The sequence below is a fragment of the Hemibagrus wyckioides genome, linkage group LG26, assembly GCF_019097595.1.
Source record: "Hemibagrus wyckioides isolate EC202008001 linkage group LG26, SWU_Hwy_1.0, whole genome shotgun sequence".
In the NCBI taxonomy this organism is placed as follows: domain Eukaryota; kingdom Metazoa; phylum Chordata; class Actinopteri; order Siluriformes; family Bagridae; genus Hemibagrus; species Hemibagrus wyckioides.
Genome location: NC_080735.1, coordinates 15,623,917 through 15,642,922, shown reverse-complemented (window position 1 = coordinate 15,642,922; position 19,006 = coordinate 15,623,917). Strand labels below are relative to the sequence as shown.

General features: G+C 36.0%; 1 protein-coding gene across 2 annotated transcripts in view; it reads right to left on the bottom strand.

Annotated features, from left to right (window-relative positions):
* Positions 1-13,633: 13,633 nt before the first annotated feature.
* Positions 13,634-19,006, bottom strand: part of nlgn4xa (neuroligin 4 X-linked a) — an 81,930-nt gene continuing 76,557 nt past the window's right edge. For both annotated transcript variants that reach the window (XM_058380885.1, XM_058380886.1), the window contains one exon: positions 13,634-16,282. In XM_058380885.1, the coding sequence (XP_058236868.1) occupies positions 15,409-16,282 (874 nt within the window). In that variant the 3' untranslated portion in view covers positions 13,634-15,408. The remainder of the gene's footprint in view (positions 16,283-19,006) is intronic.

Genomic DNA, 19,006 nt, shown 5'->3' with positions numbered 1-19,006 from the left:
ATAAGTCTAATATAAATCTTGAACTTTTTGTACTTTATTTCTTATGTTCTGTAAAGCTGCTTTGAAACAATGTCCATTGTTAAAAGTGCTATACAAATAGAATTGAACTGAACTGAATATCCCAGGCAATAGATTTGCTGAGCTTGTGTGCCAAGAGCCAAAACCAAATTTGCACTACTACGTTCAGTTTTCTTGTATGTATATACAAAAATGTAAGACTAAGAAGAAATAAGAAAACTATATATATATATATATATATATATATATATATATATAGTTCCTGACTAAGCTGCTGTAACATAAGAATTTCCCTCATGGGATCAGTAAAGTCTATCTATCTATCTATCTATCTATCTATCTATCTATCTATCTATCTATCTATCTATCTATCTATCTATCTATCTATCTATCTATCTATCTATCTATCTATCTATCTATCTATCTATCTATCTATCTATCTATGTCAGTTAATGTTAATGTCAATGTTAAAGCAGGTCTCATCAATTTACTCATCACTGATGTGAAGTCCATTTGAAACAGCAACCTCCTCACAAATCACTATCAACCTCCTGTTCTACCCCCTGCCTGAAGCAGAACATGTCATCCATGGCTACCGTCTCTTGATCCACAGCCATCTCTCTTTACAGCCTGTGATACTACAGCCCTCTCTCATGTGCCTTCTCCATCTGCACTTCTCAGGGAATTGTTCGTTCCACCAGAGCCACCTGTCTTGCTGTTTCTGACATCAGGTCCATGTCTGGTCTAGGATGGATTCCAGTCTGGGAAATGCACTTGTTTCTAAGGTTGAGAAACCTTAAATTACCGCTTACCTGCTGTGGCAAGGCTACGGCTTCTCCCCTCTGGTTATTTTGCTTGTTTTGGGTTTCTTGACTCTGACAAAACCAAGTGCACATGGCATCTGCTATTACTATACAACAGCACAGCATTCATGGGATTCCATGATCCAAATACTTGGTTACATCATCCTTGGCTTAATTACAGTGACAATCCTGTCAGGATAAGGATGGCACCAGGGCCTTGAGTTCCTGTCAGTGTTAGCCCACTCTTTCACTGACTGACTGTGCAATTCAGCTAGGAGTTTGTGAGTTGCTATTTTGGTGCTGCTCCAAATAACCCTACGAGTTTACTATGGATTTGAATGTGGTCAGGATTTTTGTAGGCCAATAAAAGTTTCCCGGTAATCCATTGTGCTTGTTAAGCCTTTTTACCATTACACTGGCATTCGGCTTATCAAACATTTCTTTTAATCAGTATAAACAAATGAATTATTTTAGCACTAAAGGTCTGGGAGGCTTGTGAGCAAGCACATGGAGCATCACAGAGAGCAGAAATGGGTTTGATCACCATTTAGATACATTTATATGAAAAACAAGCATTTTTTTCTATGAAAATAGAAAAAAGGCTTCCCTAGGCTAAGTAAGAACAGAAATACTTACAAAAACTACATATCCGTAAAACTCTGAGTATCTACTTTCATAAAAGCTCAGTATTAAGCACCACTGTGGACTGGGACATGACAAAGACATTCAATGCTGAACATGGACATTACGCAACAGGAAGTAGGGGAAAGGTAGCAATAAAAACAGTTAAGGTCACACACTGCTTGGAGATGAAGCACATAGATAAATGACACAATGCAGAGGCACGTTCACAAGGTTTGTGTGAAGGGATATGAGTGTGTCATTGACAAAAGGTGTGTCAAATGAGGGTGTTGTGTGGCTCGTGGAGGTGGGGATTATAGTTCTTGGCAGCCATGTTTGTTGGCCGCAGTGCATTCTGGGAAATGGTGTTCAAAGACAGGGGTAACATGACAACAACCTTAGCCTGTCTAATACTAAGTATAAGGTTAATGCTAAGTATAAGATATAAATACATGGAATCATGTTGTTATAGAAAAATAATGAATAATTAGGTGATGATGATGATGATGATGATGATGATGATGATGATAAGTTACTGTTGCTACTACCATCCTTAAACCTTTTATTTCCCTTATACCACAGCCATTTGCAAATGGATACAATTCTTAATTTATTTTTACTTTCCATCCATTTCACTTCATAGTTATCTTATAACTCATCTCTGGAGATTAATAAGACTGTAAGATTTATTCTAATAAATAATTTATAATAAATAATAATAAGTCATAATAATAATACATTTATTAAAACTAATTAATAAATAATAAATAATTTCACTGGAAATTTTACAGATCATTTCAAATCACTGTCACTGGAATCTCCTTCCATAAATGTTTGAATGAGAAAATTTCACCTTATGAATGATTAAGTAAGTTATATTTTATTTAAACCTCATTGAAGCTCTTTCACGAGATTGACCAGACCAAGAAGTCGCAAAAAAACCCCAACAAAATTGAAGACACAACAACGATAAATGTGATATAAAAACATTATAAAAGTACATACTGTACATAATAGAAAAAAAAAAAAATCAGAAATGCAATTAAATGATTATTATATTGTTTGTTAAGTAACATTTTTAAATGCTAACATATCAGGATAAGCGTTTTAATATATTCTGAATTACAGCCACGACGGCTCTCAAAGCTGCTGTTACAGAAAACAAAACAACAATTTCCGACCAATCAGAATTGTGAATTCAAGCGCCTTGTGGTATTTATTTGCATAATGTAGCTCACCTGGACGAACTGGGCTCATCGTGTTCATTTTCTGCTTATTGATGCCTTACAAATGCGGGAGCATTTCTCCGCCAGAGTCATTTGAGCTAATGATTATTGGACTATTTATACAGCATCTCTGTCCTCCAGCATCTCCGGATTTTTTTTTTTTTTCCCTTCACCAGCACTCCAGAGAGATTAGCCAAATATTTATACGGCGAGATGCTGATCAGTAGGAGGGGGAAAAAAAAAGGAGAAGAAATGTAGTTGGGGGAGTGAAGAAGAAAAGGAGTCTCTTTAGGCAATAGTCATTACTGAAGCAGGGTGACTCAGATGAACGTTCCTCTTCACTTAACTGTTCAGCATATATATTGGCTCAGAAGATTTCATATTCGCCTATTAGGGTCCTGCCACAGAGGGAGCGAAGGCAATCAAGTGGCATGGATGTGGAGGTATTTACCTGAATCTTAATTCATGTTTAGTTGTGGGTGGGAGAATGGAGAAAGAGAGAGAGAGAGAGAGAGAGAGAATAAACAAACAGTCATCCAAACACTTAAATGTCATTCTATTATTCGATGAACAAGACAGAAGATATAACAAGCCGGTGTAGGAAAATAATCAGCGCTAACATGGTGTTAGCGAAGTTACTGTTAACACAGAACAACTTGTTAATACAGAACAAGTCCTGCATTTAAAATATTTAACCCTCCTTTTATCATTGGGGTTAATCTGACCAAGTTTAATGTCTCTAAATATATGTTTTACATATTTTTTGCTTCATATTTAATGACTTTTCCTAATTTAATTGGCATAACCAGGTAAACATAACATTCTCATGATAATGTGTTTTCAATGTCCTGTACACATTTTGTGGCATCAGTGTTCGTTGGGGTCAATTTGACACCAGGCTATTTTAGCTTGTATAAAACACATACAGAATACACTCATCTGCACTGGCTGATTCGGATAATATTAAGGTCACTATTTATAATCTTCAACAACATCCGTCTTGCATCCTCTGCTTTAGGGCCCCTACCTAACCTGGTGGAGGGGAAAACATCATTTCTCAGAGACCCTGAGGAAAAGACATGGTACTATTATTGATAACAGAAATTCTACTACTTTCTAAATGTTAGAAATTTCTGTCCAATTTGAGGTCAGTGAGATTTTATGATGATTTGTAAATATTTCTATAGTCATGCAATAGAAATTTTGGGTGGTGGGGTGGTGGGGTGGGGTTATGTTTAATTTGATAAAGCTATTTGGCAGTCAACAAAGAAACATAAATTACCTGAGAAAAAAAACCTGGGTAAAAATTATACTCTGGAGGTTTAAATTGACCCCAAAGGCTAAACATGTTTAGAAATTTGAGGATAACAGGAGGGATAATTCCTTTTACAGGTATTTTAGTGTATTTACATAAAGTAGTAACCGAATGACTGTAAATATACAGCGGTTTTCTTTTTTGAGCCTGCTTCATCTGTAATACAGTTTCACCCTATAACAACTATAACAACATTACATTCTTAGAGTTTCTAGGTCAATGTAATTGCATGTGCTGTGTCTTTCTCAGTGGGACATTAATAATTGCGTGTGTAGCCTTTTAGATTTTTTTTCTCCAAGTGTTAGTTTGCCAGTGATGCAGGATAAAAGGATGTGATGTTATAGTAGGATACTATATTTGGTAATAACAGCACTCTGCTGTAAATGCTGATTATAAAAAATGTCAAAATAAAATTTTAGGCTGGAAACCCTGCTGTCAGTATCTTATTTTAAATGTAAAATTTACAGCTTAATTTGTTTTCAGTAATTAAAATAAATATTCTTACTAAAAAATGACATCATATCCATTTATAGTTACGTTTAGTATTGCAGTTCATCCTCTAGATAGGTTAGATCTTGTTATTGGGTATGCTGTAAACAATCCCATCCATAACTTGTGAAATAGTTTATCAATAAAGATATCAGACAAGAAATCAAACACTTTGAGACATGCCATTATAGGAAAATAATCAACAGTGCAAAATTATTGTTACCCCTGTGAAGTTGACAATTTTCCCAAAACAGCACGTCCTGGATTCTTTTAATCCTTGCAAAACATATCAGTTACATTTTTTGAGACCTGTCATTATACACTGTGTCACTTTTTATCCATTTATAGTTATGATTATGATTTGGAGTAAAACCAGAAATAAAGTTACTTAGTTCTTGTTATTACATATAGTATAGAATCTGTATATAGTGAGCTGTTCCCTCACCACTGCTTTTTTTTTCTCTCTTCTATCCTTTCTTGATATTCATAAGACGAAGAATAAATAAAATGAAAATAAAATGAAAATAAAATAAAATAAAATAAAATAAAATAAAATAAAATAAAATAAAATAAAATAAAATGTTGCCTGTCACGTTAGCGAGCAACTGGACCACACTAAAGTGAAGACTTTCTTGTGGTGGAAAACGTATAAATAAGTCCCTGTGAATGAGTTGTAACTGTTAAAGAAACATATTCGAAATAAAATCTAAATGTGATTTGAATTACAGTTCACAATAGATTGGACTTCTAAGTTGCACTTGGTGGAGTGATGCAAAGGTTGCGGGTTCGAGTTCCACCAGAGTTGAAGTTTTGGGACAGTGGTGGCTCAGGTGGTTAAGCCTCTGGGTTGTTCATCAGAAGATCAGGGGTCAAGCCCCAGTATGCCAATCTGCCACTGTTGTGGCCCTGAGCAAGGCCCTTACGCCTTCCTACTCCAGAGGTGCTGTATCATGGCCGACGCTGTGCTCTGATCTCAACCTCCAAAGTTGGGAAATGCAAAGAAATGCTGTAATGTACAGTATATGTGACAATAATAAAGGCTTCTTCTTCTACTGTCTGAGCTGCTGTTAGAGAAAATAAATCAGGATCAAAATCGAGGTTTCATCTCTCACATACTTTATGGTGTACTGCTACTCCTTCCAACCCATGTACCTTTTCCCGCTTTGCTTTTTAGGCCAGTTTGTCATGGAAGGATCAATACAGATGGGTAACGGTTGTTTAGAGAAGCCCATGGATGAATGACAGTCCAGGCAGCCGGAAGAGTGATGGAATACTAAAGCCAGGTTAATTAACTTCCAGTCGAGTCATGAGTATTCATGGCTGCTCACAGCACTTCATTACACACACTTCCACCTCGTCCTCCTGTCGTCTCTTCACAACACCGTGCCAATTAGGAGGGATCAAGCCTAGGGCCTGAATATGAAGAAGTCAACACACTGAGATGGATGGATGATTTTTATCTATTTTTTTTTAAATGGTGTGCTCTGTTGGGTATTTAGAAAACATCAGAATTGATTCAACCATTGCGTGCAAAAAAAAAAAAAAACAAACAACAAAGAAAACCTTTTCAAAAACTAGCATTGATTAGTTTAACCATTGAACTTCTAAAAAAAAAAAAAAAGTTCTAGTGAGAACTAGTGATGGAAAAAAACAAAACTCTGGTGTTAATGAGTCAAATCTTCAAAATAAATAAAATAAAATAAAATAAAATAAAATAAAATAAAATAAAATAAAATAAAATAAAATAAAATAAAATAAAATAAAATAAAATAAAATAAAAACTGACTGCTCATCCTTCTAGAAAAATGATGGCATGATGATGATGATGATGGCATTTGAAAAACCTTGAAGAAAATAATGCCCTGAAATTTCATATGTGAATCATGTGATCATGAACACAAGAGTTTTCTGTAAAAGCAGAAGCAGCAAAACATTTACATAAACATAAACAACATAAATAATGGATCATTTTTTCACTATTACTCCTGACATTCTGAGATTAATCCCAAAGCAAATTCGAAGTCATTTTGAAGTCATTTGAAGGCAAATCAATAAACCTAACTAAGGTGAAACCGGGTCTTGACATTTTGTTGCACGATGTTAGGTGAGTGCATGCATACGCAGCAAATGGCTTTCACTAAAACAATTTAGAAAAGTAATTTACGGTTCTTAGAGGTCCAGTGGCTGGATTGCCAAAGTTGATCAACTCCTAGTTGAGAAGTCAATGAAGTAAACAGGACGACGGAGTCTCGCGTTCACTTAGCTGTGTCTCTCTGACTGTGTAAACGTGTGCGTATTTGCGCTCGATGCACGCATGGCTGCGTCATAAAATAAACAGGCTAGGCCTGGCTAAATACAAATGAGATTTTCCAACGTTTGTTTTCTCCATCCTGTCAATTTCAGTATTGCTCTCTTGTGAAAGAGTGTTTACTCAGCACCTGTTAAACTAGCCAGCGATTCACTTCAGTCAGCAATTCAGTGATTTTTAGCACATATTTTCCTAACTTTACTTTTTTACAGAACATCAGGACAAGCAGCAGGTCTTTGTTCGGACTTATAAAGAAATTCGGAGCATGCGGATGGAAATGCAGGTTAACACAGTTCAAACAGAAATCACCAGGCAAAGAGGCAAGAGGTCAGGATCAGGAAATGGTCAAAACGAGGCACAAACTGAGTGACAAGGGCTTAACTAGGTCGTGGTCAAAAACCGGAAAATAAAATCTCTTACAATAGGAAAATTCACAGAATAACAGAACTGAACAGTTGAATTTGCAAAGAAACAAAAGAGCTTACGAACAATAACAAAGACTAAAAACTAAATTATTAAAAACACAATGTGAAGAGCAGATTGCTTGTGGGAAGGTGAGTCCAGTGTAGCCTTGCTGGAAGACTGGTAATAAGAGGGACTAAAGAACTGCAAGACTTCATCACTTTCTATAACATCATCTTCTATGGTCCATAAACATCCACATCTTCTGTACTGAGGCAGTAAAGGCCACATGACACAGACTTTCATCATCACGCAGAGCACATGCTAAGCTCCTTTCTTAACTCACCAACACCTAGTACATGGAGAAACCTGAAGAACATGGAGAAAGCTGAAGTTTAATCCTAGTAAATTTCTCAGAGCAGAATGTACTAGGGTTAAACTTCAGCTTTCTCCATGTTTTGAACCTATAATATTTAATGCACATTCCTTTACAGCTAGGTTTTCACATTTTTTCAAGTAAGGTAACAAAACCTGTCATTATTGCATGACTTCAGAGTGTATAGTGCCAATATTTTTCATTTTGAATTTAAATCAAATTCTAAAAAATCATAAAACGTGTAATAGCCGGCCTCTTCCCAATTTTAAGTGTCATATAGTGTGACTCAGTGACTTAAGGTTCAGCCAAAATATAGATTTCTTGGACTCACTCCATTTTAATAAAATCATTGTCACTGTGCCTGCACTTCCTGGAGTTGTCACTTCAGAGTTCTGGGGTTGAACGTGCTTTGAAATCTCAGAGGTGAAGACACAGGCATGAGGTAATTTTTTTATTTTTTTATTTTTTTAAAACCGTCAGTAAATCAGCATGTATATTATTATTGATACACAGTGCTATCAATATAATTAGTGATATTCCAATAAAAAATGCCAGTATTAACTGATATACCCTATGTTATCAAATGTAGCTGCGGTTTTATTTTTGTTTATAAACTGCTTCAATCTTTGTGTACTGTATGAATATGGTAGGGATGTAATGGGGATAATTAGGACGATGATACTGATGTTATTCGAAATAAACAGATAATCCTAACAGACACAAATAGAGATTAATATTCAGATAGTAGGTGCAATATTAAAACATATTTATATACACACACCTGGTCAGGGTTTTGTGTTGGGTTTATTAGCCTACTTATTTGTTTATACTGTAATTTGGAAAGAACCAACTAAATTTATGAGAAAATATCCCATAGGCACAAATAAATAAATAACTGCATGAGTGGGTTTGAGGGACTGACAGAAATTTCTATATACAAAGTAGAAAAATAAAAAAATAAATACTTCAGTTTGACACTTTAAATCCAAAGACAGATATAGATATGGAATTTTCGAGGCATTATACAGGTATAGATGCATGTGGAATTCTAAGGATGTTTGAGGACAGTCGCCTCAGTCTTGCTCATTAGAGATTAGGGATTAGTACAAATAAATTTAAATATAAGTCTAATATTAATCTTAAACTTTTTGGAATATATTTGTTCTGTAAAGCTGCTTTGAGACAATGTCCATTATTAAAAGCACTATACCTTGAATTCATCCCAGAGCTGTACTTTTTACCCAAGGGAGGTCATCGTAAGACATTGAAACGCAACACAAGCAAGCAGTGACCAGAGAAAACTACATAACCAGAAGTTATACTATAAAAGTTAAAAAGAACAAGAAATCAGAAATCCATGAATTTACAAGTCATGAGATAGTTATAACACGTTCAATATTTGTGGGCTGAGCTGCTCTGACATTCTGATGCCATGGTTCTTGGGTTTTGAACCTAATTCCTTGATGTCTGCTTTCTTGAACAAATAATTAAAGCTATACACATTAGATAATGAAATATGTCAGCCCATAGCAGGAAACACACTTCAGTTGTTTGAATTACAGTAATTTTACACACACACACACACACACAAAGCAGTACAGCCTATAGCATTTACAATTTATTTTCTTTAATCCGGTCCACTTGTTTTTACCCGATGCAAATTTAGATATGCAAAATAAACAGCAAGTTGTTTGGCAGCTGAACGAATAATCAAGCAATGGGGGAAAATGTCTGTGGGTGAACAACAACAAACTTGATCGACCTAATAAACAAAATTCTTTTTTATCTGTGCATACAACTTCACTTAATAGGTTTTATTGCCAGGTTTTCTTCAATATCAAGCCTGGGTGGAAAACCATGACTTGCATGGTTAATGCAAAACGTAATCAAATGAATTTTAAATGCTGTGTTTAAATGGTTAAATTACTTAATTATAGGCTGTTTGTTGTTGTATAAATATATTTTTTGCTGTTTTCATTTAGAAAGCTTTATATCCAGAAGGGTTGTGCTGTAGGCGTCCTCCCAATTCTTAAAAGAATGCCACAGACAGTACCTCCTGACGGATAAAAGAAGAGAGAATATGACCCCATTATTGGACATCATGCTGAGTGAAAGTTGGGCCCCTTGCTGTTTCCCAATTGATTCGAGTCTACACACAAACATTACTATGCGCATTACTTAAAACAGCAAATTAGCCACCAGTGACGCGTGTAATTATCACTAACTGTAAATAGCAGTAACATTGGATTGGATTGAAGACCAATGTAGACAACCCCCATATTATTAGTTTCATGACCAGTGAAGTTCAAGTTGAAATAGTTATAGACTGCTTTCTAAGCCAGTTAGAGATGCTATCTTTCCTCCAAATAGGCACAGATATGATTTGGGTATAAAGACAGACAACAAATAAATACGCTGGAGACTGAATTTGGGAATGATGGATGAGGTATATCTTCAAGGTACATGCACCAAGCACATTTAAAATCAATGTGTTACAGATTGGTCCCCCTGAAAGCATGTAACAGCTTTATTCTTCTGCGAGAGACAATGTACCATGGTGTAGAGAAACCAAAAACATGTAGCAAGAGTTTTATTTTAGAGCACAGTATTGGGTATACAGTGTTTGACCAGACCACTTGCTCCATCTATGGAAAACAAAGTCTTTTTTAATTATTATGGACAATGAAGGAAATAGGGAAAAGACTAATCGGTGGGTTGCTTTGCTATCCTTTAGATTAGCCAAACATCAGCTTCCAATCTTTCTTTTTCACAAACCTGAAATGAGAGCCTAGTCTAGGATATTCAATGGAAAAAGCCATTAGAGAATGAGAAAGCACCACCACTGGAGAAGAATAAGGAGTGCCAGTACCAACCAATTTGGAGTCTACCACCGTCAAAGGTCTGAGCAGATTAAATTGGTCTTTTTTTTAAGCTCCAGTGTGCTGATTATATGCCCAGATCTTGATAATAGCTTGCTCTGAGTTCTGATCCTCTTTAGGAAAGAGCTGCTTGCATTTACTTCTGATATTCAGTGAATGTTCAATTGTTACATGATACAGAACTACCACAAAAAAGAACTCTGAAGGTTCTTGTGGCTCAGCAACAATGAAACCATGAAATGTACTGAATACAGGTTCATGTCTACAGAATTGCCATCTACAGAATCAGACAAGCTGCCAAAGCAAGTGAACGTGATATGTTCAGATATGCACAAGTTCATCGAGAGATATTTTTATGCTGATGATGGGCTGGTGTCCGTGCCCTCTGATTAAGAATCCATTGACCTCCAAAAGAGAACAAAAGCACCCGTCTCTAAATCAAATCTTCATTTGCATAAGATTGTCTTCAACAGTCCTCCAGTTAGGAATGTTTTTCTTCCATACTGAAAGAATAAAAGGCTTGGTCTTTACTGCAGATGTTGCGCCCACACAGTACAGCTTGGGGCTATTGTGGGGAGCAGCATCAGATACATTTAACTTCAACGTGTCTGTTGGCAACTGGAGGCCTGGTGTTTTATTCAAATGAAGCATCCACTTTGACACCAAGTTTGTTGCTCTAATGGTAGTTTTGCATGAGCTGACCACCAGGCAATGGCAATGGATAGCTTGGCAGGGATCACTTCAGGAGTTTAGGCAACTACATATGTATGAAGTTTGCCACTTCTTTCTCAAAACCAGTACACAGAGAGATATACTTTCATATGAATCACCAAACCCACTGGGCCTGAGTCATTAGTAGAAAAGGTTGAATAAAACTATTTGTCTATAGGAAAGCTATGCTGGCCAACTATTCCACTTAATCTATTTAGTTTCTAAAAGAGTCATGGTGGATCCAAAGCCTATACCTGGAACACTGGGTGTGAGCTGAATACAGTGGAACCTCAGCATACGAATGCCCTCCTTTACAAATTTTACCTTAAGATTGAAATTTTGCAAGAAATTTGCATCGGCATACAAAGCATTTTCGTCATATGAACAATCTGAACCCTGACTAAGTTGCGCATACGTTTGCATTATTTCTTATTGGAAAATTTGTTTCGCAATACATAGTTTCACTTGTCACCAGACAGAATTAAATTTGTATACCGAGGTTCCACTGTACTGATACATTGTTTTTACTATGGAATTTAATTCAGGTGTCTGCCTTACTGTGTAGACCCGAACCTTGTTTGATGTGGGATTACATGTTAGTAAGTTATTAACATTTCACTTTTCCACACACTTTGCATAGTGAGGGCAAATAAAACTGAAGTAATGAACAATATCCTGACAATAAGCCTTTGTGATCTTGGTTGCTAAGAAAAGTACAAGAAATTACTGCCATCCATTTGGTAAATCATTTTATTTTTTTATGTAACCAGTGTTTAAAAGCACAGTTGAGTTGGTTTTGAAAGAAATTACTCATCACTCGCTGCAAAACATTAGTCCTTGCTTCTAAGATAAAACAGAAGCATGTACCAGGATTCAGACAGAAATGAGACATACTTACTGTAGTTATCCTTTTGGTCTCTGCATGAAATTTTGAAGATATCAGATATAAGATGCATAGTACAAAGCTTTGATGGATCCTTGATACTTTGATGCCTTCAAACTGCCTTCTATAGTGCCCCCTGTGCAAGCATAATCATCCAAAAGAGTTCAGAATTTCTTTTGGTAAATATTGCAGTATTCCCTTTCCATTTGACTCAGCATTCACTAGGAAGTTTAGACAGAAAATAAGATAAACAGATGCATGTACTGGGATTTAGACAGAAACAAGACATACGTGATCTAGTAAGCCTGTCTAGGATTTGGCCATGCATCTCTGGCCTAAACGGATGTAGCCTCTGTATTTGTCAAATGGACTCAGGAGCAGGTTCAGTAGCAGACAGAAGACTGGACGGAGAGTTAGGATCAATCTCAGCATGGTGGAAACCTTCTCTACAAAGTTGTTGTTGTTGTTGATCATTTGGTCCACGTATATTGATTTGGCACAGTTTTTTTTTACACCGGATGCCCTTCCTGACGAAACCCTCACATTTAACCCGGGCTTGGGACCAGCATGGAGAGTTAACTCTTCAGTGGCTGGGTCAGCTCCCTGCCCAGGAGCGCGGGATCCTGCCGCTGGACCTCCATTAGGCTTGGAACCTGCTCACCAGTGTAAAGAGTGTTTCATGGAAAGTGGTGATTAAGGTCCAACTAAGACACAAGCCGCAAACCACCAAGCCACTAGGGCTGAGTGATACTCTAGTAAGACTTTATAATCTCACACTGCAAGTATGAAGTACGAATGCATTCATTAACAAGTAAATAAACAAGAAACAGGTGTCAGTACTCAGGGGAGCAGAGTGTTGTGAATAAGTTGTAAAGGACACAGCTGTCAATAGTGAGATTTTAGATCTTCCTTTAAGTGTAACAAGATAACATGGATTACCCCAGGCACACACAAAAGGTGCCAACATTTAAGGCTTAGCTGTAGGATTGTGTCATTTTATGTAAATTTGAACATGAAAACTTAAAACGGAAAAGCTGATACGCAGAAGGTGAAAGGATCCAGACACTTGCTCTTGATGGAGGCTACTATTGGTAAATCCTTTAGTCTTGGGAGCCAATAGAAACCAGTTGAACATGTCTATAGTCTCTGGTTTGGTAAAAGCATTGGTTAGAATGTGGTGCTAATAGTTTATGCTGGCGCTGTCTCCAGCAACATATGCTGGGGCATTTGTGGTAATTTTTTTTCCCTCTCTGACTACTTGGATTTTCTTGTTAGCAATGTTGGCAGCTCTGAACTCATTTCTCTAAATTGGCCTGCACCAGTAATTTACTCCAATAATAAGTCTCTCGGATGCTGACAACGCTTTAAGCGTTACTTAACTAAACATGTTTAGCAGTTCCCACTTAGGCTGGTGAGCACTCCATAATCACTTACCAAGGCTCAAGTACAAGACAACAAAAACAACAACAAAAAAAGATTCTATTAAATATATGAGATTATTAATATAATATATTATATTAGATATTACATATGAAAGCAAATGTCTGACCATGATGGTTTTACATTTTACTCAACAGTGAAAGTCCATATGCAGACACCAAGTTAGAAAATATTGATTTTTATTAGAAACGTTGCAGAAAAAAATTATATAGGTGTCCAGCCAGAAATATCATCTATCACTTAAGGCAAAAACCGCAAACAATATAAGACAAACTATTATGTAGAATCCTATACTTCACCCTTGAATTATTGACAGTTGAAGGGCCTATGATGAATATCTTAGATTCAATATACAAAGGTAACTTTATAAATTTCAATTTGCTTTTTTTTTTATTTTTTTTTATCTTTGCTTGCGCTTCCAAGCTCTCTTATAGGATGCAGAACTAAAATATTAGGGTTAATGATTTTTTTTTAATATCATTTATAGTTTATTTTTATTTACATTCATTCACTTGCGTTGTAACCCAAAAATATCACAAGCCTGGCACAATACATATTGCTAGCATATGACAAGTAGAAATATCTAACATATACTTCTTTACAAACATATCCAACTAATAGAGCAAAATCCACTGCCTGGGCTATTTCTTTTGCCCATTTTTATTCTAAACAGTACATTGCTGGCCACGTCTTCAGTTCAGGCAGTGGTGCATGTAACAGAAAAGTTATGGAAATAAAAATACAGAATGAAGCAGATGGTATGAATGACCTACAGCTGTTGGGGACACAGGATGCTGTTTTCAGCTGTTTTGTGATGACACCTGGAATCCAAGCACTATTTCTCTCATTTAGAACAATATGGAACCTAACTGACCGTGAGAAATTTATCATCGGACCATGCTTGAGCGCCGCCGCTGCCAGCATTTCCAATCTAGCCATTATGTGAGTCATTAAAACAAAACCGATCCCATTGGCCAGTGTTTCAATTCCAGCTAACTCGTCGTTCCTACTACGTGAAAGACAAACTACAAAACCTACATAACTCACCACAAATAGCCAAACACTATCGCACACTGTTTTCCTCCATTTCTCCAGGTCAATGCATGAAGCTGCTGTTGAACAAACAAACTATGTTTACTGGACATAAAGGTGAAAGACCACTAACAGCACACTTTTATGGTTATGTGTGTTGAAATAAGTATTCCTTTTTTTTTACTATTGCAGTTGAAATGTGAACACAAACCATTTTTTTTCTTTTTTAAAAAAAAAAAAAAAAGTAAAACGATGATTATGATCAGAATATATACAGTCACTTCAACAAAAAGCACAAGCTTGTTAATAGTAATATTTTTGAACCAAAAACAACAATAAAAGCATTTTCTTTAGTATTGGATTTTTAACTCACAGCTATGTACAGAATTCTCTTCTTTACAAATTTGTCATAAATACATTTCAGGCTGGGAGATTTTTTTTTTTTCGAATTCTGTTCCCTTGTCCAATATGTGCCGGAAAAAGTAGAGCTGTTCAAAATACAGTGTTCTTACACTGTTTGATATAGGATAAACAATACCGAGCTTTAATAGATCCCTGATGACTCTTGTCATTAGGTTCTAAGTGTCCCCTGTGCAAGCAAACTAGTCCAAAACAGTCCAGAATTACTTTTGGTAAAATATTCCTGTTCCACTTGGCTCCGAAAACAGTGTGAAGTTAAGCAACGTTCACTTTTTCTCCCGGACAAATACATCATATTGGACTGGTATATTCTTTAAGAAGGTGTAGCAAAATAATCTTATCCACTGAGAATCAATCTCCAGGTGGAGCAGTTTTTCATCCATGACTTCAGTCTTAAGCTCGATGCCAGGAGTAAACCAACCCTGACTTCCTAAGAATAGTACAGAGAGGAGGTGGGAGTCTGAAGGTATTCTGAAAGCGTGCAGCTATACCCTGGTGGTGGAGTGAGCATGGGGGAGGTTGGTGCTGTTCTGAGTCCCAACAAAGGCGTTGAAATTGTGCAAGGGCTGCATGGCACCAAGAGAGCTCGGAATCATAGTGATGGTGCTGGGTGTCATGAGCGGCACGTCGTCGGGAGATCGGCGGAGCGTGAGCGCGTAATCAGGTGGGCACCCAAGCCTCAGCGCCTCACATTCATGCCGGTGCTCGTTTTCAATCTGTTGCTCCAGTTGTTGTTGTTGCTGCTTCATCTGCAACGATGCAAGCTCGTCACTCTGCATCCGTGAAACGTCGTTAGCATTGGAGTTGGCATTGCGTTGCGGACTGGTACCACGACGACCCGACTCGTGGCGCCGCTTGTCTTTCTTGTAATAGAGTGCAGCAAAGGCCAGGATGTTTAAGAAGAGCAGTGACGCACCTACCGCGATGGTCACGCTCAGCTCCGTCGAGTAGTCACGTTTGGTCTCGATCATCACAGCGGAGTCCTCGACAAGATCGTTGCCTTTGCGTTGATCTGTGGTTTGCTTGGTATTCGAAGGGGGTATTCCTGGATGGCGTGTTGTGGACGGCCAGGTTTTACCTAGTCGTTTGGTGTAAGGGAAGGGCGTAGTGTCCTGCGGTGGGATCTTGGTAGTAGTTGAGACATACTGAAACAGTTCATTGATGTTGTGAAGGTGGGGCACAAGTTCAAGCCAGAAGGCCACCTTGGTGGCTCGGTAGTGGTCTCGAACTCTTGGCTTCAGGCCAATGTGAAGGTACAGCTGATCTTTGGGGTTGTATTTGGACCAGGCCACTTCTTCAAACCGATTGGGTTTTGTGTGTATGAACTTGGTGTCTTGTGGTACCGGTTGATTTGGATCTCTATTCAAAAGAAAAGGTAAAAAAGAGTGTGTAAGTCATTAGAAGGACCTTCAGGAAATTAGTAATGCTATGTTAGTAGAACACATTTATCAATTTCGATATTGATAGATAAGGTGCAATTGACATGCTTTAACCTTTGCTGACTTCATTATTATTTGCTGAGAAAAGTTTTCTAACTACCCCCAAAGGTATTAGTAACTGCTATGACATAGATCTCAGGGGCAGAAACTTTTTATTTTTTAAGACAGCCACTTTAAAAATTGTACATTTTATTCGGAGGCTAGGGAGGTGAAGAGAGGTGTAAAAGGTTTCTAAATAAAGATATGCTGTCCTGAATCACTTTCCCTTTTCTCTGAGTGCATTAGCATTATAAAGGTTTGTTTTTTTTCATAATGGCTTCACTCCTACATAGATTATGCGCTCTGGGAGTTTTATTTGACCATTAATGCAGGCATGTCAGTCATCACACATTTACATGGTCATTACAGTCTCCTACGTAATCCTAACAAAATATTCAAATGGGTCTAAAAACGTCTGAAGAAGAAATAAAAAAAACAAAAACAAAAAACCGTCAAACTCTACTCGTCTGCCTTGCTTCTCTCAAAACAATAGATCAGAATTTTTTGAAATATTTGCAACAAATGCACAAAAACAAAACAAGAGGTCTATTAAACAAATGTAAAGGAAAACAAAACAAAAACTATCAAATAAATGCACAGAAGAAACAAAACAAAAGCTCTATTAAACAAATGTAAAGAAAAACAAAAGCTCTATAAAATGACTGTACAGAAAATACAAAACAAAAACTTAATAAAACAAAGACACAAAAAAACAAAACAAAAACTCTAAAACAAATGTACAGAAAAAGACACAAGACCTTTGTTAAACAAATGTACAGAAAAACAAAAGATATAAACAAATATACAGAAAAATAAAACAAAAACTCTGTAAAAACAATTTACAGAAAAACAAAAAAAACTAATAAAAATGCACAGAAAAACAAAATAAAAAATATAAATAAATGTACAAAAAAAAAAACACACAGTGAATCAAATGTACAGAAGAAACAAAACAAGAGCTCTTTTAAATAAATATACAGAAAAAAATATATATAAACAAATGTACAGAAAAAAACAGTCTATTTCCATAAAAAAAGCTTTTTTAAGGCACAATTAAAATATAGTAGAATACAAAGAGTGAATAGCACTCTGCAAAAACAGATTAAGCCAAAAAAAAAAAATACAAGCTTTAAAATATCTGCTTAATATTTCTGTTCATTATTTCTTGTTATTGTGTCTAACACAAGCATGTGTAGCACTGACAGGAGGAATGTTAACTACAATGTGAAAATAGTACGTAATTAGGTTATGCCACATTAATGAAGGGTTTTTTTTCCCTCTCTCTCATTAGAGTTAACCTAATATCCATTGCTGAGAAAAAATTTGAATCTAATTGAATGCAAGGTTTCAGATTCTTCTTCAAAGTGCAGAGCTCACAAGTCTTTCACTAAATGTTCTGCATTAGAGAATACAAGTCTATGATTAACCTCAATGAGAGCAACATGTCACCCTCAGGGTACTACTGTGATTATGAAGGATTTTTCAGACTGGGTTTCCTGCTATTTTTTTGCTTATTGATCACTTTTGAGCTCTGCTTTTAGGTTTGTGTGGCTGCCAAGGCATTTTGTAAATGAGCAAAATGGATTTCTTTCAAAACTGTTAAAGGGATATTCAGTGATTTTGGCAGCAGCTGGCTGAAGCTGGTGGACTTAAAAATGAAAACGCTGAAACAAATACAGCGCTTGCCATAAAATATATATCCTCATTCGTCCATTAAAGCAAACAAACAAACAAACAATATTCATCACTTTAAGAAGAGAGATGATGGTGGAGTGTTTAAAAATGAAAAGACTGAAACGAAAACGAATTTCCAAAAATTTCCAAAAAATGTTTTCAAAAATTATTTTTTTTTTTAGAGATCATGCAAAATAAACAAGCGCATGTTTGTTTGTTTCTTTTCGTTTGTTTCTTTCTCTATAAGATTTTAACAGTGAAAATGCTGAAACGAATACAGAGCTTCCTATAAAACATGTCCTCAATTAACAAATAAGAAAAAACCAAACAAATGAAAAATATATGATAAAAAAAAACAGTGTATCTCTAAAAAAAAAGAATTTTCCCATGAAAGCAGAAACTTAAATAAATAAACAATATTTTTTTTCTTTCTTTCTTTCTTTCTTTCTTTCTTTCTTTCTTTCTTTCTTTCTTTCTTTCTTTCTTTCTTTCTTTCTTTCTTTCTTTCCCTCCCTCCCTCCCTCCCTGAAACTTAAATAAACAAACATTAATGATCAGTATTTTCTTTCTTTCTTTCTTTCTTTCTTTCTTTCTTTCTTTCTTTCTTTCTTTCTTAACCAGAAACATAAATGAACAAACATAAACAATCAATATTCTTTTTCTTTCTTTCTTTCTTTCTAAACCAGAAACTTAAATAAACAAACATTAACGATCAGTATTTTCTTTCTTTCTTTCTTTCTTTCTTTCTTTCTTTCTTTCTTTCTTTCTTTTTCTTTCTTTCTTTCTTTCTTTCTTTCTTTCTTTCTTAACCAGAAACTTAAATAAACAAACATTAACGATCAGTATTTTCTTTCTTTCTTTCTTTCTTTCTTTCTTTCTTTCTTAACCAGAAACATAAACAAACAAACAAACAATATTTCTTTCTTTCTTT